Below are 25,608 nucleotides of genomic sequence, written 5' to 3'. Positions count from 1 at the left end.
GGGTGCTGGTTTTCCTTGCACAAAGCTGAGCATTCCCCAGGCTGGCTGGCAGCCTGCTGAGTGTCCAGGCACAGGTCTGACCCACGTCTGCTCTCTCCAGGTGAGACGGCTGCTGAAGAAGCAGATCGTGAAGATCATGTCGTGCTCCCCGGAGTCTCAGGGCACCAGTGAAACCCCTGACAAAGAGTCTGCTGCAGCTGCTGACCAAAAATCAGAAGAGCTTAAGCCTGAATCCAACTGTGAGCTTGATGATTCTTCCAACAGTGCACCAAGTCCTGGGGAGAGAAAGGAGGAGAAGCCTGAAGAAACAGGGAAGGAGAAAGGGGGAGCAGCAGTGCAGCAGCAGCAGCCTCCCTTTCTCCTGAAGGATGAAGGGCTGCCTGACTACCGGCTGCAGTCCATGGAGCAGGATGCTGATGATGAGGCAGCTGATGACACTGATGACACCAGTTCTGTCACCTCTTCAGCTAGCTCCACTGCCTCGTCCCAGAGTGGCAGCGGCACCTGCCGCAAGAAGAGCATCCCTCTTTCCATCAAAAACTTGAAACGGAAACACAAGAAGAAGAAGACCAAGGTTTCACGAGAGTTTAAGCCAGGAGACAGGTGAGCTGGATTCCCACACCCATGTGTAATTGCCAAAATCTCCCTTACCCAAGTGCTCAGCTGGAAAGCATGAACTCAGATGCAGGATGTTGGGGAGTTTGGGCACCACTTGGTAGTAACTTAGAGCAATTATCTTGTGATGGTTGTGCAGTGGCCTGTGTGGAATCAGCTTGGTCTCAGTCCAGCTCTGATGAAACTGGGGCCATGTGACCTGACACTGATGCTATTCCATTTCAGCTGTGCCTCAGGGCATTGACAGCATATCTGTGCTGTGCTGGACTCTGTGCAGGGAAAGAGGTGAATAAAGATCACACAGCTTAAACATGACACTAATTGGTTACCTTATTGGCAGCTTCTGCAGAGAGGCTGAGGACAGACCATGCTCTAGGAATGGACAGCTTATCATAGGGAGCTGTCTCCAGAGCAGCACAGAGCTCTGAGCTGGCAGGTGGTAGTGCTGCCATGGTCTCTATTATCCTTACCCTGCTCTGCAGAGATTTGCAATTTTTGCCAGAAGTATACTTCTTAATATTGGAATTTTTTAGTGAACAAATTACACTCACTTCTGGAGAGCCTTGGAGGAATTGATTTCAGTAGCTTGGGGGAGGGAGCACTTCATATATCTGCCCATTTCTAGATAAAACTGGATCTCAGCAGCTTTTGTCCTTAACTTAGGAATGTTTAAACTGTTTTCATGGGATGCAAGAACATCTGACAAGTGGTCTGCCTGTCTGCTGGCTTCCCTGGGCTGATTAGTTGTGTACAGATTGTGCATCAACTGGTACAAGAGAGCATGTGGGAATTCTTCCAGGAAAGTGACATTATTCAAGAGATCCAGTAGTTTGAGAATGTCATGAACTTCATTTGCATTTTTTGGAGGTATTTAGCCTTGCCTGTGAGTGGTTCTTGTAATCCATATGAGTTTTGGAGAAATAAGATTTGAAGGTCACAAAGCCCAGCAGAGCACTATCCAAGTGTGAGAAAAAATGGGAGTGTGTGATAGAGTTCTTGGGAATTTCTCAGTTCACTCATCATGTCTCACTCCCCCGCTGTCTCTGTTTTACTGAAGGTTTTGCCAAGGAGAGTTCAGCTGGAGCACCTGGTGGCTCCCTGCACCATACAGGCAGTGGGGAGAAACCCCTGTGGCAGACCCAAGGAGTTCCAGTGCTGGATCAGGGCAGCTCCATGCAGGGAGATGCAGAGACAGACATGACACAGAGAGCAGGAGATAGAGGCTTTTTCAGCACAGACTGAGAGCCCCCAGCTGATGCTGTGAAGGGTACATGTGGCAGCTGGGCTCAGCTCAGTGTGAGGGGCCAGTGCTGTTGAATATTCCTCTGGGGTGCTGAGGCCATCAGAGATGTTCTGCTGCACTGCTGAGAAATGCCAAGTGCTTGGGCTGCCTGCACTTGGTCACCACATGTGATGTGTGTCAGCTCCTGGGCACTCTGGCTGCAGGGGCCACCTCAGCATGTGGCTTTGCCATCAGTGAGTGACCTGCTGCAGCTGTCTGTGCAGCACACAGACCACTGGATATCTTTTAGTGAGGTTATACAGGGACTTTGATTAACATTGTCTTGATTTTTATTTGAAAATCACTGCTGCAGATGAGTTCCTCATTTCCTTGCACACCATTTCCACGTCCATCCTCAGCTGCACATGTCCTATGTCCCCCAGAAGCTGTCTTGTTGTTTATCACACACACACACTTGGCCTGTTACAGACCTTTCTGTGATAATTTCTGCTGTTGAGTGCTGGCCCTACTAAAGTCTTGATCTTGTTTCCACTTCCGAATATTTCTCTGACATTTATAAAAACAGGGCTGGTGGCAAACAGCTGTATTTGCCTATTGTATCTTCTTTCTGATTTGGTTCTGAAACCAACATAAATCCAGCACTTGTGTTATTCTGGAAGGCCTGGCCAGCAAAGTAAAGGGAAGATTTAAAGCCAGTGTGGGACTTGCTGTGTTCTGTGCTGTAGGAGAGATGAAATCAGTGGAGGGCTCATTAGAAGAGTGTCCAGCTAGGCTGTCCCTCCTTCCCCAAGCACTTGGCCTCCTCAAGCATCCCTGTCAAGCCCCACAGAAGAGAACTAGCATGTGGTCCATTGTGGCATGTTTGGGTTTCATTTCTGAGCCGCAGGGATACACATGTGTTTGAGCAGCTGGGAAGGACATTTTTCTCTTTTAAACAAAATCCTTTTGGTTTACCCACATTCAGTGTGTTGCCTCTTTTCTTTTGGTTTTGTTTGTTGTTTTTTTTTTCTTTCTGGAAGGGCTGTGATGATTTATCTTTGCAGTCATATGTTTTTCTAGTTTCAAAGACTTCTCAGAGCTGTCAGGCTGGAAGGTGCTCCAGTAGAGAAGATCTCAAGTTTCAAACTGTTTGAAGCTCTTGTCATGCTTCTGTCAGGGGCAGAAAATGGGTGCTAGTAGATGTTAATTTGCCTCCATAGGAATAAAAATGAACTCAGCAGGAGCTCCCTGGGAAGTCAGTCCTCCTTCAGCAATGTGACACCACAGGGGTTGAGAACCCATCAAAACAAAGCCTGCTGTGTAGCTGCGTCCATGGGCTCTACATGGGGGTTCCTGACTTGCTTCCCAGCCTGCTGATCCATATACCTTTGTGCTGCTGAGGTCCATCTTGATCCCTGATGTTCCCTTTGGTAACTCATCCCCTTTCTGTGCTGCCAGGGTTGCTGTGGAAGTGGTGACCACGATGACTTCAGCAGATGTGATGTGGCAGGATGGCACTGTGGAGACAAACATCCGCTCCAACGAGCTGATCCCTGTCCATCATCTGGACAACAACGAGTTCTGCCCTGGCGATTTTGTGGTGGACAAAAGAGGTATTGGGTGTCAGAACAATGCTCTTAATTGCTAAGTATTGTTCAGTGTGGATCCCCTAATTTGCTCTGTAGCTGTTAGGACTCATTTGAGGTGAGCACCTGACAGTGATTCAGCTGACTTGGTGGGAATGGCAGCAGAGAACTATTATTTATGTACCAAAGTTGAGCTATGACGATAGGAAGGATGTGGAAGTAATAAATACCAAGGAGCCAAACTAGGATTTTCAGTATTTCTGCGGAGCAGGGGTGTTGCTCACCTTGAAAGGGCCAACAGTTTAGAGCTTTGTCCCAGAGTGAGAGGAGAAACAAACAGCTTACCTCTGGCTGTTTTCTCTCTATGGCTGATCTATCATGACCCTCACGTTTTGGGATCCAGAGGCATCTTTTTGAATCCCTTTTCTTCACCAAACCAATTGGTGATGAACATGGGACAAGTTCAAGGAGTCTTACAGCTTTTTGATACAAAATATTGATGATGCCATCTGGGTCTCAGCCCCTTTTCTAGCAAGGGTAGACCGTCAGCAGTGGGGACCAGAAGACACTCAGGTTGGGAAGCAGGAAAGCTGGCTGAGAATAAATAGAGGCTGTTTTATGTGGCCATTTCTGATGAGTAATAGTCTGACAGGTCTTCTGGGTTACATGTAGTCTGTGGAAACTAAAGTTACCCGTCAGCTCCAGCTCTACCATTCTAGTTTGGCAACAATTTTCATTGTGTAGGAAGAAGTGTTTTTCCTCATGCCATTCACAAGTGGATGGCTTCAGCCATGAGAGCCCAGGAGCTGACAGCCTCAGTCACTGAGCAAAGTCTGTGCTCCTTTGCCTGATTTGTCTGTTTTCTTCCCTACCATTGTGACCAAAAGCTCAGAGCTCCCAGGACCCTGGGTTGTATGGAGTGGTGCAGTCTGGGGACCACATCGGCCGTACCTGTGTGGTGAAGTGGTTCAAGCTGAAACCCAGCGGAGATGATGTGGAGGTAAGTGCAGGAGTCAGTGCCTGCTGCAACCAGCTAGGAGAAAGCAGCCACAAAATAACACAAGCCTCACAGATAAACACAGATAACCCTGGAAATCAGCTCTGCATTGATTGTGTGTCCTTGAGGAAGGGAACAGTGCTTATGGGCCTGAGAGACTTAGCTGGAGGTGATGTCACTTCATATTTGTAGATGCCTGTGAGGTAGCAAAGACCAGGCAGGTAATTTACATACTATGGTATCATCAGGCTCTGGTATGGATGAAGATTTTTGCTGAAGTTGTCACAGACAATTGATTACTTGTGTTCACTGTAAGAATTTTTCATCCCCATGTCTTTGCATGGTTCATAGAAAGAGAAACAGTCTATAGCAAATCGTTGTGCTTGCCTTTGCCAGGTACTATTGCCCATAGTTACCCAAATACCTTTTTGTTGAGATTTGTAGGAATGCTGTATTTTCCAGAGCCTTGATAGACTGCAGTCTAGTTGGAGATGAGAGGGGACCTTGACACTGCTTTGTCCTAGCCTGCCAGACCACATTGTCATAACTGACACGGGCCCTTCACATGCAGAAGCAGAGCATGAGTCTGGCCTGGGGTTGTGCTCCACTTATTTCTCATAATTTGTGAGCCCCTAGCTCTCTTTCTCCAGGAGAAATCAAATGTTTCCCATTAAATGACATGTTTTTTTGTCAAATGCTTTCTGTTGCCTTAGTTAATTTCAAAAGTAAACTCTCACCCTTTGGGCCTCAGTGAGCTGCTTTGAGAAATCTGGGTGTTCAGAAGGGAATAAAACACTGTGGTTGCACGTCTCCTTGTCGTGGTGACATGGACCCTGAGGTAAAAATGAGGGTGAACAGTTGAGACAGAATATCTGCTTCCTTTCATTGTTGATTCACACACTACTGGTTGAGGTGACAAAGAGGGACAGCAGCAGCCCCTTGCAGGCTGTTGGAGCAGCTGAAAAGGGACAGAATAAAACACAAAGTGCTTTGGAGTGCTGAAGTGTTCTGGGGGTCAGTGCAGCCTCGTGGGGCTGATGTGCTGCACTGTGTGTCGGTGCAGCTGATCGGGGAGGAGGAGGATGTGAGCGTGTACGACATCGCCGATCACCCGGACTTTCGCTTCCGCACCACCGACATCGTCATCCGCATCGGCAACTCCGACGGAGCCACGGCCAAGGAGGATGAGGTGGGTCCTGGGCACAGTGGTGTGATCACATTGTCACCAGGTGTTGGTGGAGACACTTGGAAAAGTTGACAGGAAGGCTTTAGATCCCACATGGGCATCCTGAATTCCCTAGCCTGCCTGATTTTGTATTGGTGTCCCCTGCTCTTATGAGTAGCCCATCAGATCTCTGTCTGGTGGAGATGAAACCTTGGAGTCCTTTGACCTTGATGACAGTCTGCAGCAGAGCAAGAGTGAAGATGAGACAAGAACTGAACATATGCCTGAGGGCTTTTCATAAAACTCTTGCTTAGGATTTCAGAGTAACTTGTAATAAAAAGATATTCTGTGGGCTCCTGAGCAACCATGAAGATGGATTTGTCATGAAACCGGTTTCACTTGGCAGCAGAAGGCTGGGGTTCAGCTATGGCAACTGAGCTATGTTCATGTTAATTTTGTTGAGCTGATTGATCTCCTTGGGGAAAGAAGAAACAATTTATATTGTAGAGAAAACACCCCTGGAGAGATCTCCAGCTTTTGAGCCTGCTGCCCTAAAGTGTTAAAAGGTGTAGTGTAGCTCTTACAGCACGAAACACATCCCAGCCTGCTCAGCTGACCTAAATAACCTGCTGCAGGGCTAGGTGCTCCTTGCCTGCACAACTGTGGCTTGTCTGTTCGTGCTTGTGTTCTCTGGAGAGCTCCTGGTGCTGGGTGTTGGGGGGCTGAGGGCACCCCACTAGAGGGCACCCCCATTCCATGGAGGATCCTGTCCCTTGTTGGCACTGAAAGGCCACTGGTCCTGTCAAAGAACAGGATCTCCTGCCAGACCAGCCTTCCTGCTCCTTGGGGACAGGAGTTCTCCCCAGCTCCGTGACAGAGTTGTGCAGTATCTGTATGTACGATGCAGGTGTTGCTCTAGGTGGTTCCTCCAGCTGGGGAATGTTTCTCAAATCCTTCCTGCTCTGAAGTGCCTGGGGAAGAAAAGGGACTGACAAACCTCTCTTGTCTCCACAGCCTTCAGTTGGACAAGTGGCTCGTGTGGATGTGAGCAGTAAGGTGGAAGTGGTGTGGGCTGACAATTCCAAGACTATCATTCTGCCTCAGGTGAGGTCCTGTTCCAGCTCCCAATATCACTGTAATTCTTAGCTGAGTGGCAAGACTTGGATTTAAATCCTGTGTGTAGAGATTCACTGGGTAAGGGACTCTTGCTCTGTTGATTGGTGCAGTCCCATGTGATAGGGTGGCTTCCCAATTCTGTTAGCACAGGAAAATACTTTCGTCAGGAGGTTTGGGCAACTAGTTGCTCATAACTGCTCTCTAATCTAGTAATTAGGAAAGCCTGGACAGGCTCTTTTTGCCTTCACAAGTCCAGTGCATGCTCCCAGCTCTGCCCACAGCCTTGCTCCTGGCCTCCAGCACCTGGTGCTTTACGGAGCTCAGGGATCATCAGTCCTGACTGGAGCCTGGGTTAGTGCATTGCCCAACCAGGGCACTGCTGAAAGATGATTGTGAAATGCCACAATAGTGGGGTTTTCAGCTAAAGAAACTCCTCCAGAAGCTGGGCCTGAGCCACAGTTTGTCACCTTAGCTAACCTAGGGATCAGACTCAAATCTTATCCCAGGGCAGGGAGGGAAAGGGTTGAGTGCAAGCTGAAAAATACAGATGCAGCCACACTGCTAATCCACTGCACCCTGCTGATTTGTCTGGGGTTCTTTTAAGGCTTTTGTTGTACTGTCTTGTACTCATACTTGCTGCTCCCCATACAGTTTCATCCCATGTCTTCTCTCCTTGTTGCCTGGAATGAAGGCAGACAGCCTAAAGATACAAAACAACCTACATCTGTAGAGTCCCATTCTGTCACTGGCAGAGCAACCACTGCCTCCACTGCAGAGATGCCTTAGCAAGTACAGAGTACTTGAGCAAGATTCCTTTTTAAACCAAGCAGCTCTGCATTAATTACAGTAGAATAGTCAATGCCTGCACTATGGCAGTGGACTGGGGCGTACAAAGCAGGCTGCTGTCTCCCTTCCCCCTGTTGTCACATGTGCTTGGATCACAGGCACAATCAGAGGTCTGATGCGTGCTCCACAAAGGGCTGTTCTCACACTGCGGTGCCGGGGCTCTGCAGCAGCTCCTGCTGTGTCACGCCAGTCCCTTCGATTCTGCTCCTCTGCGTAATTATGGAAGTTAGGGAAATGTCAGGAGCATGAATTTTATCAGTTGGTAAAACCATGATTTATCAATGCCTGACCATGTGCCCAGAGACGAGCTGTCTGGGTGCTTTTTCACAGCTCTAAAAATAAAGATGGCATAACAGGCTAATTAACTTTCCAACTCAGATTTGGATTAGCTTTGAGGGCAGTGAGTTTTGATGGCTTTTCCTGCCTGCAGTCACTTGTGTTGAACCCAGCTAACCTCTGCTGGCTGCCTGTCTCTGGGTGGCACAGGACTGGCTCAACAATGCTGGTTCAGTTGAAGGCTTTGACAAGATGACTGAGGGTCCCTGTGTTTTAGCCTCTGGGGTCATATCTTGCAAGATTAAGAGGATTCTTGGGCTATCACTCAAGTGTCAGAAGCTTGTGGATAAAATGCTCCCATTCTGTAACTGCAAACACAGCCCTGTAAAGGGCTTGCTCCCCTGGTTCTTTGTTGGTGTTTAAAGCTGGAGGAGATCTGTAAACCTCTGCAGAGGGACCTCCTGAGACATAGCATGTGCAAAAGCAAGTTGTAGGAGGCAAGGCTGGATGGAGTGGGCATGTGTTCAGCTTCCAGTAGTGAGAGGGAAGAGAACATTTTATGTAAGAGCTTATTCAGCAACTTGGGTGAGGTTCCATTGTCCCAGCTGAATTTTAAGCAGTAGCCACACACAACAGCTAAAGCAGCCTAGCAAGGCTCTGTCGGCAAGTATTGTGTGCCACAGGAGAGGAGAGCTGCTATGGGAATGTGTTCCTGGTTCCAGCATTGTCTGTGGAAGGACAGAATGTGGAGGCAGCCAAACCAGGGCTCTGTGCCAACACAGTTGCTGGTGCAGAAGCAGGACCAGAAATACCAACTCCTTACATGATACCAAATACCTTCTGAGCTCTGTGTTCTGAAGCCCTGGGGTATCCAGGTAGCTGTGGTGCACCTGCCTGCACTCCAGGGCTGGATCCCAGACTCTGGGAGGATTGCAGCCCATCTAGAACTTGCCCTAATTTTACCCCCAATGCCTTAGTTGGAAAAGTGGAGGATGGGGCTGTGTGGTTTCACAATCTCTGCCAGCATAGATGGAATGGGTTTAAGCAGCCCAAACAATTCCAAATGGAAACTCCTTTTTCATAACATACTTTTAAAAACAACTAAAACTGCTTCAGCCTAAGTCTCATGTAACTCTGCTCTTCTTCAGCACTTGTATAATATTGAATCAGAAATTGAGGAGTCAGACTATGATTCTGTTGACGGCAGCACCAGTGGGGCATCCTCAGAGTGGGAGGATGAAAGTGACAGCTGGGAGACAGATAATGGCCTCATGGAAGATGACCACCCAAAAATTGAGGACTTTGAGCCTGAGGAACCAGCAGCAGAGGAGGTGAAAAAAGTAGAAGAACAGGTCCAGGGAGCTGTGGCTATGGCAGTTGCAGATGTTGCTACAGAGAAAGCTGGCAAGGATGGAGCCCCAAAGAGCTTCCGGGAACTAAAGGAGGCCATCAAGATCCTGGAAAGCCTGAAAAATATGACTGTGGAGCAGCTGCTGACTGGCTCTCCCACCTCCCCAACTGTGGAACTGGAAAAACCCACTCGGGAGAAGAAGTTCTTGGACGATATTAAAAAACTGCAGGAAAATCTAAAGAAGACCTTGGATAATGTGGCTATTGCTGAGGAGGAAAAGATGGAAGCCATGGTAGAGACAGAGAAGAAGGAAGAAAAAGCAGAGGCACAGACACCAGTGAGGTCAGAGTGGCCCAGTGAGACACCAGTGCTCTGCCAGCAGAGTGGAGGGAAGCCTGGAGTCACCTTCACCAGTGCCAAGGGAGAAGTGTTCTCTGTGTTGGAGTATGCTCCAGGTGAGTGTGGGATACTCGGTCCTTCACTGCTGTCCTTTATCCAAAACCTTTGCCTGAAACTTTTTGGATTCTGTATCCTTTCTTCTTCTTAGTCCTTTTCATAGCTTATTAACTGGAGAGGAGAAATTAATCCAACTTCTGTAGCACATTGTGTTCTGGGACCTAAGCATGGCTTTTAGATAGCATCTCTAGGCACTCTTGCACCTTCCCAAGGCTCAGAAAGCTTCCCTCTTTGCCAGGGTGGTGACTAATGTTGGAGGGCTGCAGACATCAGTTGCTTTCCACTGCAGACATTTCCTTGCAGGTTGCAGGGTTTGTTCAGGCTCTTTTTTCAGGGCTGAATTGGTTGAGAAGGAAAGCAAAACCAGCTGGTGTTCTTGTCCTAGGTGTCCATGGTGAGTGAGCATCCTTATTCACTGGCACCAATGTTAGTAGCCAGAAATAAAAAAACTGTGTGCAACATTGGTGACAGTGGAGCCCAAGGTGCTCATGAGGCAGCCAGGCCAGACCTGGGAGGGAAAGGTGGCCAAACTGTTGTGAAGCTGCAGATGTAGGCAAGAGAAAGTGGGGAGCTGTGCTTAGGTTTGGCAGAGAAAGGGCCATGGATTGGCCCAACTGTGGGACAAGGCTCCTTGCTGGGCCATAGGGGACAGTGAGAACAGGAGATGCAGGTTGTGGTTGCTGTACTGTGTGGGAAATAATCTCTCCTGGCTCCTGGCTCAGCACCAAAGCAGGTTAACTCCTCTCTTCTACATGATGCATATTACACATGGGTAGATTTGCCTTCATGAGGAACCTGTGGCAGTTTCCAAAGGCAGGCTGTAATTCAGTTGTCTTCCTTGTCCCACAGATTCCCATGCCTTTAAGAAAATGGAATTCCAGCCTCCAGAAGCCAAGAAGTTCTTTAGCACCGTGCGGAAAGAGATGGCTCTGCTGGCCACCTCCCTGCCTGATGGCATCATGGTGAAAACCTTTGAGGATCGAATGGCAAGTGCCTGCTCTCAGATGCCTCTGTGGTGGTGCTGGGCTCAGCATCCAGATCCCTGTCTTTGGAATTCCCTGCTTAGCCCTAATCCTGTGCATTAGAGCTGCAGGAATGTGTGCAGCATGTGAAACAGGGCTGTAATTACCCAAAATGGCTGCTTTTGCATTCCCCAAGTCAGGGTGGCAAAAAAAGGAGCTGCTGATTGCAGGGAGCCTGTTCTGGGTGCTGAGTGGGAAGACAGGCAGGCAGCCAGCAAGGGGCTGTGTCAGCAGGGAACAAGTTTGGGATTTTTTGCCCTCCTCAAAGCCCTGTTTCAGATGCAAAGGTTCACTTTGCTCTCAGGCTGCAACTTCTGGCAGGGGAAGGTGCCCTGAGATGTGCTGTTTGAGCTGACACTTGAAAGGGCCGAGTCAATCACATCCCCACTCCCTCTGTGTAAATACAGCTCTGCCAGGGTAAGAGGGTGTTTCCCAGTGCCTGACCTCCTGCCTCTCCCCACAGGATCTCTTCTCAGCACTTATCAAAGGGCCCACACGCACACCCTATGAAGATGGCCTCTTCCTCTTCGACATCCAGCTCCCCAACATCTACCCCGCTGTCCCGCCTCTCTTCCGCTACCTCTCCCAGTGCAGTGGGAGACTGAATCCCAACCTGTACGACAATGGCAAAGTGTGTGTCAGCCTCCTGGGGACCTGGATAGGCAAGGTAATGCCATCATCCATCTGTCCCTGCGGAGCAGGGGCTGTGCTGGGCTGCTTTCGAAACAAGGCACTCCTACCAGACTCGGGTGACTTCTGCTCTTGGGTGGTGCTTGAACTGGGCTGGATGGGGCTTTGGGCTCTGGTTTAGGTGTCTGGAGCAGATAATTGGCATAGTTTGGCTTTTTCTGGGTCTGTATTTGGCTCAGCTGTCTCTCCTCAATGAGAAGTCTGTGGTCAATCCAGCCACAGTAGAGATGCCAGCACCAGCATGGGGTGTGCTATGGGTTATGGCTCTGTCTTCCACACTGTGGGCAAATCATGTAGCATAGTACAAAGTCCAGCTGGAGACTTGGAATAAACAGAGCCAGGGAAATACATTCTGAGCAGAACAGGGCAGCTGGGGAGGGGTTGGAACTGATGGCTGGTGTGTAAGGTTACACAGTTCCAGACAGAACTAGCCTGAGGGGGTGTGGTGCTGGTAAAAAAATAACGGAGAGATGTGTTGTTGAGATGGGACACCAGCACATCACGTGCTCGTGGAGTCCTGTTCCTGCCGTGAGCCACAGGATATCAGCAACAGGAATGCAGAACAACTGGGGCCTCACTTCATCTGACAATAGTCACAGAACAAACTGATGGTGCTTCAGCCCTTTAACATATTTGTGTGTGCATTTCAGGGGACGGAACGGTGGACCAGTAAATCCAGTCTCCTTCAAGTACTCATCTCCATTCAAGGTAAATGCTCCTGCCAAGCCTGTGGGGCACAAAAAGGCAGAGGGAGGAAGGGATGTTGGCTTATGGGGGGCACACAATTGGGATCTGCCACCCCAGTTGGGTTAGTGCTGCCTTTTGCTCTCACCTTGCTGGACAAAGCAGTGTCCTTCTCTCTGCTTGAGCAGTGGAAGCAGGTGCCAGCTTTCCTATGCCCAGAGTTCTGGCTGCATCCCAGGGCTCTGACACAATGCTTTCCCTTCTTCTTACTGCAGCAGCCAAACACAGAGTTGTCTGCTTGTTACTCTGAGCTGACAGAGGTGAACCATTGTGTCCTCAGCCTGTTACCAAAGTTAGCTCAAGTTGCTAAACTGGGCCAATTTGACTGGACTTTTTTTATCCCCACTGAGTCACCCACCCATCCTACCTGGGGCATGTTTTGCACATGATGCTGCTGTTTATGCTCCTACCAAAGCAGAGAATAATCAGGGGTGTGCCTAGACGAGCCTCAGGGCTTCCTGCCATGGGGCTTTGCTCTGCCCTATCCAGATTGGGAGCAGACAGACTAAACCACATAACTTCCTCATGGATGACTTTCTGTGCAAGGAGCTCAAGCATGTGATGAGAAACCTTTGACACAAAGCAAGTGTTCCTTCTGACTGGAACTCCTGCTCCTCTGAACTTCCACAGTTCACCTGTATCCTCTTGTGGGAGAAGGACACCACTATAAAAGCCTTTTCTTGTTTCCAAAGCCAAGGATCCAAATTTAGAAAATGAAATACTAAATGTTTTACCAGAGCAACTTGGTGTTAGGGGAAAATCTTCTCTCCTGCTGCCTGGGTTTTGAGAGAGACTCATCATGTCCCCAGCTTTAATGCAACTTCTGGCAGGCTGCCAGCAGCCTGGCAGTGCTGATGATGTTGCTACATACCTGTAATTTCATTAGACCAGAAGTAAGCAGGAGAATTCATGGTAAAGGTGACTTGTCACAGTCTTCAGTGCCTCAGAACTGCACTGTCTAATAACACTGTTGGATAGACCAACCTGGCCAGCTCAAAGCCTGTTGCTGCAGTCCAGCCTTTCCTTTGTTCTGATTAAGAGGAGGAAGGGGGGGGAAAAAAGCTTTTGTTGTTGTTTGCAGGGGTTTTTTGCAGGAGGGAAGTGAAAGGAGCCGTGAAACCTCTCCCTTCCTGCCCTTTTGACCTCTTCTGCTGTTGTGTGCCCTCTGCATTGTGCTGGCAGAGGGCTGTTCTTGCCAGCCAAGGAACGTGGATGCCACTCCCTGCAAAGTCTGATGTCCCCATCACGTAACACCGCTCCCCTTGCAACACCAGTCCTTTGCCTCCTGCAGGTTCTGGGGGCTCAGCCTTGCCTGTGCTTGAGCCTTGATCTTTACCCTCTTGGCACGTGTGGGCTGCCAGGGGATGGCGATTTAACCCCTGTGTCTCCCGTTCTCCCGGCAGGTCTCATCCTGGTGAACGAGCCCTACTACAACGAGGCAGGCTTCGACAGCGACCGGGGGCTGCAGGAGGGCTACGAGAACAGCCGCTGCTACAACGAGATGACGCTGATCCGCGTGGTGCAGTCCATGATGCAGCTGCTGCGCCGGCCCGTGGAGGTCTTCGAGCACGAGATCCGGGAGCATTTCCGCTGCAACGGCTGGCGCCTGGTGTCCCGCATCGAGTCCTGGCTGGAGACCAACGAGCTGGTGGAGCGCAGCCACGAACAGGCCAACGGGGCGGATTCTGCCTCCCTCCTGTGCGACGGTGGCAGCCTGGCCGAGAGCCCCGGGGACACGGCGGGGGCGCTGGCAGAGTGCAGCTCGGAGCAGGGCGGGGGTGCCGAGCTGTCCGACTCGGCGCTGGACGGGAAGGAGGAGCTGGACGAGTCGGAGTTCCCGACCACGACGCCCAACGCCGGCGACCTCCAACAGTACTCAGACTCGGAGAGCACAGGCCAAGCCAGGGGGGACCTGGCCAGAGACCGAACGGACGAGGGGAAGGCTGCCCAGGACTCTGCCTCGCAGCCCAGTGTGAAACCAAAGAAAAGGAGAAAGAGCTACAGGAGTTTCCTGCCGGAGAAGAGCGGTTACCCCGATATTGGATTTCCCCTCTTCCCTTTGTCCAAGGGGTTCATTAAAAGCATCCGCGGTGTCTTGCAGCAGTACCGGGCTGCCTTAGCAGGGGCCAACATCCCGGAGTGGACAGAGGACAAATAAACCATCAGGTTAGGGACAGGCAGGTGCAGGGGAGAAGGGAAAGCAGCAAAAAGTAAATTGGCAAATGCTGTTACCGATCAACTGGCTTCTCCTTCCAGCTTTTCTTCCTCAGCTTGGTTTGTTCCAAAGAAGGTGCTAGGCCTGATTGCTCCTCTGAGGGAAGGTTGTTTAAGCATGAATAACTCTTTTCCCCCAACCCCTCTTCCTTCCCCCTGTCCCATGTACGTGCTCTTCTTGCAAGTTTGACCCTGCAATGGTAAGATTTGAGACCTGCACAGAAGCAGTCTTGCAGCCACGTTCCCTCTGCACTTTCATCTTGGGGCACCTTTCCACACAAGGACTCTTCCTACCCAGCGCTACACCCAGCAGGTTGTTCTGGTGGGGTTCCAGCCAGGAGAAGGGATTGCTGTAGTTTCTGGAAATGAAGGGCAATGCCCTCCCAGTCTTTTATTTTTCTCTGCATTCCCACAGGTTCTATGAAGTCTACCCCAGCTTATCTGTACTTAGACATTGGATTGTGTTTGCATTGGAGTTGTCTGCACCATACAGAGTTGCTCTAGTCTTAGTTGTTTACCCATAGCTACAAGGTTCTTCCAGTCAGGGTTGGTAGGCAGGGCCAGAGCTCTGCACTGGCGCTTGTGCTGCCCTGGGAGTGCTGCAGACTTTCCATCCAGTTCTGCAACTTCCAGGTCAGTCTCCTGGAGGCAAGTCTAGCCATCCCCACTTCTTTTTCTCCAGAGTGAGGCAAACTTCCCCTTCCCCACCATGCATGCCTGTCTTCTAGAAGTACATGGGATTCAGGGTATTGCCCTCGTTACTTGCTTAGGTATCAGTCTTTTGTTCCCAGCCATCCCGGCTGTCACACAGCACTACACCCACCCTGGATCCCAGCCTCACCCGGGCAGGCAGCAGCGAGTGATCCTGGGGCCTGTTGTAGATCTGGATGAACCTGGCATGGCTGCTGCTCCCTCATCCAGCTGTACTCGGGTGTTCAGGAGCTCTGGGAGCCAGGGTCAACCCAGGAAAGCCGTGTCAGGGCGAGGCCCTGTTGTGGCAGCACCAGCTTGTGTCGGTTCCTGCGTTGTTACAGCAGCGCTGGTTTGGGCTGCTATCAGCTCCTTCCCTTGCCTGCTGTTTCCCATGGTGGCCTGGCTGAGGCCAGCAGCACTGTGGGCACAGCACTTCCCATCCCTAATCCCAGCCATGGCACTGCTGGATGCTCTGGGAAACACCTGGTGAGGGCAGCCTGTGTTTCACAGCCTGAGCTGCTGACTGTGAGCACTTTGAAGCAGTGACTGGCCAGAGGCCCCTGGTCAAGTCCCCTTCCTGGGGCCTCAGGTTCTGTCTGCACACACCTTCACTTGGAGCTGGGTGGTCCCACTCCAGCCCTGCTGCCTTTGCCCAGTGCTCAGGCATTGGAGAGGCACCCACGTAGCATCCACGGGGAGCACACTCTGTCAGCGAGAGTCCTTCCAGCTGCACAGGGAGCCAGTGGTGCCAGGCTTCCCAGGGAGGAGTCAGGCTGAGCAGATGGCTCTGCCAGAGGTAAGGATGAAGCCAAAGCTCTCTGTTCTTGCTCAGTATGGCTGCAAGTAGAAAAGGAGAACAGCAAGAGAATCCCAGCACATTGGCACAGTGCTTTTTGCTTCCAGAAGCACCAATGGCTGCACCCACCAGCCCAAGTCCACACACCCTCTCCCTGCCCCAGGTGCTTTCCTGCTGCCCCCATGATGCTCCTGAGCCAGGGGCTGGCTGCACAAAGCCCTTCTCATGTCCCCATCCAGCATTAGGATTTTGGAAGACACGTCCTTCTTCTGGTGCTCCAGAGGATGCAGGGCTTGGCTGTGATGAAGACCTGGGCTCCAGAGCTCTCCAGACACCGCTCTGTGGGTGATGATGTGTGCAGCAGCTCCAGCCCTGCTGCAGGAGCCCTCCCTGCCTGGCAGGTGGGAAGTTGGGCAGACTTGGGGGTGCAGAGAAGGGCTGGGAGCCATGGGCAGAGCAGAGCGAGCTGGAGCTGTAACATGGCCACGCTCAGGAGGGAATGGATCCCTCTGAGCGGAGCACGGGAGTGTCTCAGAGGGCTGGGAGCAAGCGTGGGCAAGGGGTGAGGCCACTGCTCCAGGGCAGGGGAAGAACAGGCACAGAGGCTGATTCCAGGCACAGACACGCTTAGTGAGCCAGACACTGACACCCTCTGTCCCCAGAGCTGGGCTGTGCTGCCCCTAGACCCACAGGACCAGTGACAGAGGGAGGGAGGGAGAAACCCACTGGGGGTGGAGGAGCTGTAGGGTTCCCCTTTCCCCCTCCTTTACTCTACAGCTCTCATCTCACAGGGCAGGGGCCAGGCAGGCACCATGTCCTCCCCTTTGCCCAAAAGGTCTCTGATCCTACACAAGAGCTTTTGCACAGGCTGGGCTCCCTTGGAGGAGGTGGATGTTGTGCTGGAAGGGGACACTGCTCCCCCAGGCACCGCTCGCTCTCTGCAACTGTCCCAAACCCAAGCGTGCACAGAGGTTTACAAATTTTCTAAAGCTTTTGATAATGTGAAGCTCCTGGGTGATGAAGTTGGTGGTGAGCACACTGCAGCTATGTAATTTTTTGTGTATGTATGTAATATTTAAGGGTAACAAAATCTAAAAGGCTAAAACCTTAAAAAAAAAATTAAAAACACACAAAAAAAGCCAAAGCATGATGCATATTGTTAGCCTTAAAACTGGCTACACGACTGTGTGATGTACAAATGAGAGCAGCCTGTAACTGTTTTAAGTGCTGGGGAGGGGGAAGAAGCATTACAAAATCAGTTTGTAGCCTTGATTCTGTACAGTATTTAATGAATTAAAAAAAAAACCCGACTTGAGGCCATGCTTAGAGGTGTGTTGTTCACGTGCAGATGTGGATGCTTGGTTGCTTATATGTATAAAGTGCTGTGTGACCATTAAAACTTTTTTTACCTGCAGATTTTTTTTTTTGTTTGGCTAACCAAGGTGTAATAAAGGAGGGAAGATGACTTGCCATTAAATTTTGCCTCTGTGAGTAGTTCTGCGAGTTGTCTCTTTCTTTCCCCCACCACCCCCGCCACGCTTCTGGCACTTGCCCCTCTGGGGCGCATCCCTGCGCCAGCCTCGGGGCTGGACAGGGTCCTGCTGGCTGGAGCCAAGGTCGGCGAGTCCAGAGGGATCCAGGCAGGTCTGGCAGGGAGGAACTGCCACTGTGGCTGTCTAGAAACCGTTCCCCAAGACCCTGATTTACAGTGGGCATCTGTCAGGCTGGAGGTTTTTGTTTTCTGTGGTCCCTGCTGCTGCTTGGGGCTTGCAGGTGGGCTCAGCTGTGTGCCCCAGCACGGCTTCCAGCAGCCCCGGTCATCACGGCCAGACTCAGGCAAAAAGAACCCTTTTGGAGCCCCCCCCCAGCCTGGTAGGCCCCTGGAGCTCTGCCCTGCCCTGCTCCTCACCTGTGCACAGGTAAGTGTGTGATGGATGAGGTTGGGCACAGCCGTGTCCCGGCCGCTGGGGGCCAAGGGCGTCCCGCCCCTGCCGGGTGCTGCTGAAATCTGGAGCAGTGATGTGGAGTCGGGAGTCCTGACTTACATTTTGTCCCTCTGGGGGCCCTCCCTGCTCCCCCTCAGCCTGCAGGAGCAGCTCGAGGTGCACGGCACGGGCAGTGTCTCGGTGTGCTGGAGTTATTCACAGCAGACCCCCTCCCTCGGTGCCGGGAGCGGGGGGCTGTGCTGGAGCAGGGTCGGAGGTTTTGGAAGCAGATGGGTGATGGCAGAAACCCGGGAGAGGGAGGGCAAGGGCGATCCCGGCCACTCTGCTGCTGCTGAGAGCCACACGGGATGGAGAGAGGAGCCTGAACAGCTCCGCTCTGCTGAGCCGCGTCCCTGGACAGAGACAGCGACAGCTCCGAGCGCATCCCCTGCCGTGGGCTCTCCCTTCAGCAGCTCAGCAGGGTTAGAGAGTTATTGCTCAGCCTGTTTTAACACCTGGCCCGATGCCACGGGGGAATTAACTTTATTTTGGGAGGTGGTTCCCAGCTGCGGCCTGCCCTGCTGGCTCAGAGACAGGGCTCCTCTCCATGAGCAAGTGAGGCCATGGGGGGAGGACAATCGAGCTCTTCTTTCCCGGATCTGCCGTCCTAATTGCATAGTTTGCAGTTGAATAAATGCAAACAGCCACCGCTGTTTACTCTTCTGCTTTGTACTTGAGCGCTGAAAATGAGGTTTAATTACTGCAATTTTATACCAAAGAGGCTGAGTAATCCCCCCCAGGCAAGCCCTAGGGCAGGGACCTGCAGCAGGGCTCCAGCTGGCCCCGCACAGCCCGAGAAATGGGATGCAAGAGCCCCCCCAAAGGGCCCCTGCTGCAGACACAAAGCCAAACCACTCAGCTTCAGCGACCCCACCTTGAACCTCTTCCCTGAGTCCTTCCCTGCTGTCGCTCAGAGGCACCGAACTTTCCCCAGGATGTCCCCAAGTGTCACTGCAGGGCTGAGCTCCCTGGATACGATCAGCCCCAGCATGAGGCGGAGCACGGAGCCACCGCTGCCCCCCAAAACCGGGGCTGGGTGGTGGCAGCAATGCTCCATGTCCTGCATCCTCAGCATCTCCCCTGGGAGCATCTCCGGGGCCCCTCGCTCCGTGCTGCTCCTGGCCCCAGGATGTCAGGGAGCAAAAGGCTGCAGCGCTGAGCTAAACCTGTCCTGCCAATCCTCAGCAGCCGTGAGCCAGGATTCAAAAACCCAGGAAGGATATTTTTTGCAAACGCTAGATATTTATTTTGCATTTCTCACAAGAATAAACTCCGCTTCTACAGGAAGCTTCGGGTAGAAACATTCTTTAAAAAGTCGGTTTATTTTGTATTAGAGCTATTGGTCCTGACCCACCCTGGGGGTGGCACTGGCTCCGGGGCAGGGACACAGCAATGCCACCGTGTGCGTCCGAGCCGGGGAGGGGACGGGGCTGTGCCGGCGCAGCCGCCTGGGGGCCGGGACCTCGTACCAGGATAAACCACGGTGGCATCTCGCCGGCACCGAGTACCTGATGGGGCTTGTGGCTCATTTTTGGAACAGCACTGGTAGCTGCCCCAAAGGGGTAAAGCTAAGCGTGGGGGCAGGCGAGGGGATGAGCCCCACGCCCCCCCAAGACCTATTGCTATGGAAGGAGGGGGTTCCTGAGTGGGAGGAAGGCTCTGCCACCCTCGCGCCGGGCCGTGCCGGCAGCTCAGCGCTGCAGGGAGGGCGAACGGGGAGCTCAGGAGCCGCTGAGGACGCGGCAGAGGCGGGCATGGACCTGGCCCTGCACGGGCTCGCAGGCCAGAGCCTCCCCATCCACTGTCATGATGCCCGCGGCCACCCGCGGCTCCAGGCGGAACGCCCGGACGGGGACGTAGCACAGGTGGGGACAGTTCAAGTCCAGGTGGGTCCCCCTGGACATGGCCAGGAAGAGCTTCAGCAGCGTCACGCGGCTGATGCCGGCCTTCATGTAGAAGAGGTGGATGCAGCCGTCGTGCAGCCGGGCCGCCGGTGCCATCAGCAGGTTGGTGCCCAGGTGGGACTGGTAGATGGCGTAGACCAGGACAAACTCCTCCTCGGGGACCACAGTCCAGTGCGCCGGCACGGGCTGGCCCAGCGGCACCAGCAGCGAGTCGGGGGGCAGGGGCCCGGGCGCCTCCGTCCCCGCCGGCTGCGGGATGTGGCCATTGGTGACGGGCGCGGGGGGGTCCCGGGCTGCCGGGGAGCTGCCCTGCTCCGCGGCCATGGGCAGGTAGGACAGGCGGCCCTGGTACACCCTGAGCTTGGCCAGGCACTGCAGGGTGCCCAGGGTGAAGCGGGCGCTGCCCAGCCAGCGGTACTTCTCGCTGTCGATGTCCACGTCCGAGATGAAGCCCCAGCCAAAGCCCAGGAAGGAGAAGAAGCGCTTGCCCGAGGCCGTGCTCAGCGACACCAGGTCCATCTGCGTGTACAGCCCCTTGCACAGGATGAAGGTGCAGTTTGTCAGCAGCTTTTTCTTGGCGACGTGGTCGTAGCTGTGAGGGATGGAGAGGGTGAGTTTGGAGCTCAGGGACCCCTCCTGCTGCCCCGGCATCCAACTGCAGACCTCACCCTTGTGTCATGGCTGGGACATGTCCCAGCTGGGTGACAGTGTCCCTCAGGAGCTCCTGGGAGTAGTTTTGCTGGGAATGGGAGGGATAAACCAGTTCTTGAAAGACCAGGGCAATCCTGGTCCCCCCCAGCATGGGATTGGCTGTGTCTGGGGTGGATCCTTTGGGTTAAAGCTTTACCGGCCTTTTTACTGGTCTTTGAGCCCAGAGAAGAGAAAGGGAGTGAGGGGAGTAGGATACACAGGGATTAATCCCTTGCTCACAGCTGGGGTTGTGCTGCACCAGCCTGTGGGGAGTGAGGACCCTGCCAGGCACCCCTGGGCATCCCATCACCCTTCCCTGGGCTGGAGCCTCACAGAGCCTTTCTCTTCCCTCATCCTCGCCTGGTTCCAGTGCAGCCCTGCAGGGGGGCAGTGGATGTCCCATGGGGCTGGGACTCACCCTGCATAGTAGTTGATAGAGGCAGCCAGGGCATTCCCAGAACCTCCTGGCAGAATGCACAGCGGCTTCTTCATGGCCTCCTTCCAGTCTGGACGCTCCATCAGCCCATTCACCACCTGTGGGGATGAAGGAGCCTGTGGTACCCGAGGAACGCAGCAGCCCCTGCCCAGGGCAGGACAGAGGTGATGGCTGCTTCGCTCCAAGCCTGGTCCATCTCTCCTTTGCCATTCCCTGGTGACTTTGTGACTCAGAGCTTGGCTCCTGCCCCAGACACCCCCTTCTCCCAGCACCTGCCCAGCCCCGAGGTGCCCCTCACCTCAAAGAGCAGCCCGTCCCCAGACATGACCACCAATGTGTCCCACTGCGACAGGTCCTCATCTCGCACCTTCTCGTGCGCGTGGTGGGGTCTTTCTGTTGGGGAAAGAGGAGAGATTTGGAGCATCACCCTCCATCCCTCTGCCCTTCCTGCTGCCACCCCCAGACAGTGACCCCAGCCCCAGATGGTGACCCCAGCCAGGGATGCAGGAGGCAAGGTAGTCACTCCTCAAGTGCAACATCCTGTAGGACCCAGAGCTGTGCTGATGCAGAGTCAGAAGCCCTTGGAGGAACCAATCCCTCCTCATGTGGCAGGGCTCAGGTAGGATCCTAGGGAAGGGAGGAGGAGGAGGAGCTGTTCATGGACTCACCGGTGACGAAGACAGTGGTGGCAATGTCTGCCTCGGCCAGCATGGGCTGCACCACTGCCTGGAAGTCATCAAGGGCACGGCCAGAGCCGCTCTGTGGATTCAGCAGCACCAGCGCGTGGCAGGGCCGGGGCAGCACCCCATAGCTGTCACCTGGGGAGGAACAGGGGGCTCAGGGTGCTGGGTCATGGCCCTGCCCTGGAAGGGCTTTGCCAGCCAGGGCAGCATTTGCCAAAACCAAAACGAGAAGGGGAACAGGCCCTTCCCCATCCTCACAAGCTCCCTGAGCTTCATCCCTACCCAGAGGCAGCGATGGTGAGCAGGGATGGGAGGGTCCCTGCTGGGAATGCTGGGGAGGTGGCACAGACAGGACACAGGGGCCTGCAGGGACTCCTTTGAGCTCCCTCACAATCAGCAGAGATGTTCACACCCAGGATGTAGCCCTGCAGCACTCCAGCCTTACCAGAGTGGGGAAATGAGAGCTCCAGGTCCCAGTTCCCTGCATCCACCCAGATGGAGCAGGGCCAGGACAGACAGTTGTGCTGGCAGACGGACGCTCCTGCTTCCCCTGCTCCCCACGGGGCTCAGGTTTCGCCTGCGAGGGCCTGGGCAGGGCTGTAATTACAAGCCTGGCAGGGGTCCCATCCCTCTGCCTCCCCAGTTGCTTCCAGCCTCTCCTTCCCCAAGCCCAGGGGTCCCCATGCAGGGGGACAGGGGGAGGCCACTGAGTTGTCCTTTGAGGGAGGCACGGGGATGAGGAAGAGGGCAGGAACCCCGGGTGCTGCTGAGCACCCCAAGCCCCGAGGTGAGGAGGGGCAGTGGCCTCAGGCTGCCCCAGTGCCTCTGGAGATCCCTGGCTCTGCAGGGAGGAGCCCATTTTGGGGTTTTTGGGGATGTTCCCATCAGCTCTGCACCCCCTGAGCTGGGCCCAGGGGGGTGTGGGTGCCCACCCCAGCACATGGGCCCAATGTGAGGCTGCACCTGCTGACTCAGCAGGAAGAGTTGCTGAGTCAGCACAGCAGAGGCCTTTCCCAGCACTGTCCTGGGACAGGAATCCCCTCACAGCCCCCCTGGCGCTGCTGGTGCCCCCACCTCATTTGCACACATGCAGTGATTTGTTTGAACACATGAGCTGGGGTTCTCCAGCTAAACCCCTCCTGCCACCAGCAGTGGGGACAGTGGTGGGGAGAGGTGAACATGGGACTGTGGAGGACACCACATGTGTCACTTCCCCTGGGTGACATCCAGCATCACACCAGTCATGGCCACGAGCTCCACAAGCTGCCTGGAGGGAGGTGGGACTGGAGCATCCCATCTCCACGCAGGTCCCAGCTCTGGGAGCACACAGAGCTCTGCTGACTTCATCATCACCAGCATTATTTCCTGGCCCCATGGATGACCCAGCAGCGCTGTCACCCTCCAGGACACCTCCTTGTCCCCTTGCCAGCTGCTTGGGACCTGCCACCAAGTCCACAACAAAGATCTGCCTGTGAGAGCCCCAGGGCTGAGCCTGGCTCCAGGCTGGCTCCAGGCACTGGCTCCAAGCTGGTTGTCCCCACTGCTGCCCAGAGCCAGTGACTCCCCCACCACCACCCTCCCCAGCCCCTTATCAGTGGCTTCCAGACACAAAGGGGCCAGCTGCTCTCGGGGAAAGCACTGAAGCACCCAGAGCAGAGGCCACTCCAGCTTGGGTCACGAATAACAAAAAGCAACCCCAGGGCTGTGCTGACCCTGCTCCCAGCCCTTCGCAGCTTCCCTGGTCCCCACAGGCACTAAATCCCCTGCAAGCAAATGCAGACAAGCGCCCACGCAGGGTTTGAGCCCAAGCCCCAGCTGCTTTCTCTCTGGGGGGCTTTTCTCTCTCTTTCCCCCCTCCAGTCCTGGATATTGAAAAGCAAAAGCCAAAGACACTTCAAAAGCCTAAATGCAGTTTTTAACCCTGCAGTGTTAACCAGACACATTGTTTCTCGCACACACATGATGCTGCAACTGAGTCTTGCCAAAAAATCCTGCCTGGACATGCGAGTGCTGCCCTGTGGCCTCCTCTGGGCAGCAGGGAAAGGCTGGGACCTCAAGCTCCTTGGCTGGAGGGGAAAATCAAACCCTGCTCAGGGCACAGAGGGATGCCACGAGTCCCTCTCAAGGGAAAGATTGCTGGTACCAGGCTGTGAGTAGTGACAGGAGTGATGCCAGTGTGGGACTGGTGACACCAGCAGCACCAGGCCCAGCCCTGGGGTGGAACTGGAGGGTGCTGGATCAGAGCTGGAGCCCAGCAGTGCTGATGCACAGGGAGACAGATTTCAGCAGCATCCTGACCCATCCAACCCTTCCTGTTGCACAACACCGGTCAGTCCCTGGCATCCCAGAAATATTCCACTTCCCAGCACAGTGTGGTCACTTTCAGCCTCAAATGCTGAGTAGAGCAGAATCTGAGTCAGCAGGAGGAAGGGGCTCCAGCTGCTGCCACAAACTCTGCTCCACTCCCTCTGCCCACATCCTCACATGTGATGTGTCCTGGCTGTGCTCAGGCTGGGACCACACTGCCACAGCTCCTCTGTCTTCAGCCCAAGCCACACCATTGCATCCCTGCATCCTTTTGGAAACTCTCTGGGCACAAGGAGCAAGAGTGCCAGGCAGAGTAAGGCTGGGGCTGAGCTTCCTGGGGCTGGATTTCCCTTCTGGGACACAAGCCAGGGGGAAGTTTGTTCCCTCCTGGATAGCTGCAGTTTGGGACATGCTGCAGGCACCCCCAGCTTTGGGGTTATCAGCTTCTAAGGGAATTTCTGTTTATCCCTTGGGGTGAAGCGAGGAGGGGGAATCATCCCTTAATCCCTCCTGCAGCATTCCGCAGGGCTTTCATCCCAGAGGATGCTGGAGCTGCAACAGCACCAGGATGGGATCTCTGGTGGCTCCCCAGGTCCCCTCCCCATGGGGACAGGGTGACAGGACTCACCACAGCTTCCCAGCGTGGCCTTATCAGTCCCGCACAGGCCTCTCTGCCGGCACGTGCGAACGCAGGGTGTGGACGAGGGGCATTTTTAGCTCTGAGCCAAACTGAGGGAGGAGGATTGCAAATCCTGATGACCCTCAGCAAGAAGAGTGACTGCAAAATTCTGCACTGCCTTCTCCCATCTTCTTTCCCCCCTGCTCCCCTGAGGGCCCTGCATGGAACCAGCTGCTCCTGCCCCGGCACCCTCGCACCGCCTGCTCACAGGGCGAAGGGTGGAAAGTGCTTGGAGACTTCCAACTGCAGAGTTCAGGCTGGAAATAGAGCTGGGGAACTGGTTCTGCCCTCACCCCATTCCACTGGATTTTTTTGTAATTCTTTAGGAAGAGAGACAGAAAGTTGTTTTGTAGCTGCAGGTCATGTAAAAAAAAGAGCTGCATTTTAAAATCCAAGCAAGGAAGAGCTGGGCTAAATGTGATTTGACAGGATCCCTCTAACCGCATGCCTCTTAATTTCCAAGTCTGATCAGAGCGACTGGACAGCCAAATAAATGAAGTAGTGCATATAATTGAATCTCTGCTCAGATGTTCAACTATCTGCCAGCACACCCTGCCCTGCCTGTGGGAGCTGGGGGACGCGGCCCCCGAGCAGGACCCTCCCCCTCCAGACACTGTCAGCTCCCGAGGGGAGCAGGATCACAAAGACAAACCCTGCCAGGCTGCCCTGGGATCCCGCTGGACCGCGGGGGTCCTGGGGGGATCTGCCTGTCCCCAAATCCCAAGTGATGGATGGGACCTGCTGGGGACAGTGCCTGGCTCCCGTCCTGCCTGCGTCAGCAATGATTACTTTTTCTTCCTTGGATCATGCTGCCCTTTGGAGCTTTGGAGTTATCGAACGGTAGCAATGGGGGGGAGGAGGGGTGCAAAGGGCCCCCACAGTGTGACCACGTCCCTGCTGCCCCTTCAAATTAAGGGTGAAAGGGGAGAGAAACAGCCAACCCCTGCCTGGGGCTGCGAGCAGGGATGTCCCTGTCCCCCCCCAGACTGGCGGAAGGGTGGGGGAATGGGGGTGTCCTACTGACCCCACGGGGGCGCGGCTCATCCCCGTCTGTGTCCCCCCCGTGCCCCCGGAACGCGACAGCGCGCAGGGCCCGGTGCTGGGGCACAGCCGGCCCGGCGGCGGAGCGACCCCG

At 53.9% G+C, this 25,608-nt stretch overlaps 2 protein-coding genes across 2 annotated transcripts in view; one reads left to right on the top strand and one right to left on the bottom strand.

Annotated features, from left to right (window-relative positions):
• UBE2O (ubiquitin conjugating enzyme E2 O) overlaps positions 1–17,283 on the top strand; it is a 61,589-nt gene extending 44,306 nt beyond the window's left edge. The window contains exons 9-18 of the mRNA XM_015646009.3: positions 101–603; positions 3,296–3,450; positions 4,311–4,423; positions 5,484–5,609; positions 6,600–6,689; positions 8,972–9,629; positions 10,480–10,616; positions 11,116–11,319; positions 11,993–12,050; positions 13,490–17,283. Coding sequence (XP_015501495.1) covers positions 101–603; positions 3,296–3,450; positions 4,311–4,423; positions 5,484–5,609; positions 6,600–6,689; positions 8,972–9,629; positions 10,480–10,616; positions 11,116–11,319; positions 11,993–12,050; positions 13,490–14,244 — 2,799 coding nt within the window. The 3' untranslated portion in view covers positions 14,245–17,283. The remainder of the gene's footprint in view (positions 1–100; positions 604–3,295; positions 3,451–4,310; positions 4,424–5,483; positions 5,610–6,599; positions 6,690–8,971; positions 9,630–10,479; positions 10,617–11,115; positions 11,320–11,992; positions 12,051–13,489) is intronic.
• Positions 17,284–18,994: 1,711 nt separating this feature from the next.
• SPHK1 (sphingosine kinase 1) lies at positions 18,995–23,049 on the bottom strand. Its single transcript, XM_015646143.3, has 4 exons — positions 21,473–23,049; positions 21,103–21,197; positions 20,787–20,902; positions 18,995–20,270 (listed from the first exon to the last, which is right to left on the bottom strand). Exons 1-4 carry the CDS (start codon positions 21,513–21,515, stop codon positions 19,496–19,498), a joined length of 1,029 nt encoding a protein of 342 aa, XP_015501629.1. The 5' UTR covers positions 21,516–23,049; the 3' UTR covers positions 18,995–19,495.
• Positions 23,050–25,608: the final 2,559 nt, after the last annotated feature.

The sequence above is a fragment of the Parus major genome, chromosome 18 (genome assembly GCF_001522545.3).
Source record: "Parus major isolate Abel chromosome 18, Parus_major1.1, whole genome shotgun sequence".
In the NCBI taxonomy this organism is placed as follows: Eukaryota; Metazoa; Chordata; class Aves; order Passeriformes; family Paridae; genus Parus; species Parus major.
Note: the sequence above shows the minus strand (reverse complement) of the source record. Positions and strands in the feature narration are given on the sequence as shown.

Coding starts and splice junctions, on each gene's coding strand:
- SPHK1 (XM_015646143.3), bottom strand. CDS start 21,515: ATGCTGGCCGAGGCAGACATTGCCACCACTGTCTTCGTCACCG. Junction 20,903..21,102: donor GGGACGGGCTGCTCTTTGAG/GTGAGGGGCACC, acceptor TCATCCCCACAG/GTGGTGAATGGGCTGATGGA. Junction 20,271..20,786: donor TCTATCAACTACTATGCAGG/GTGAGTCCCAGC, acceptor CATCCCTCACAG/CTACGACCACGTCGCCAAGA.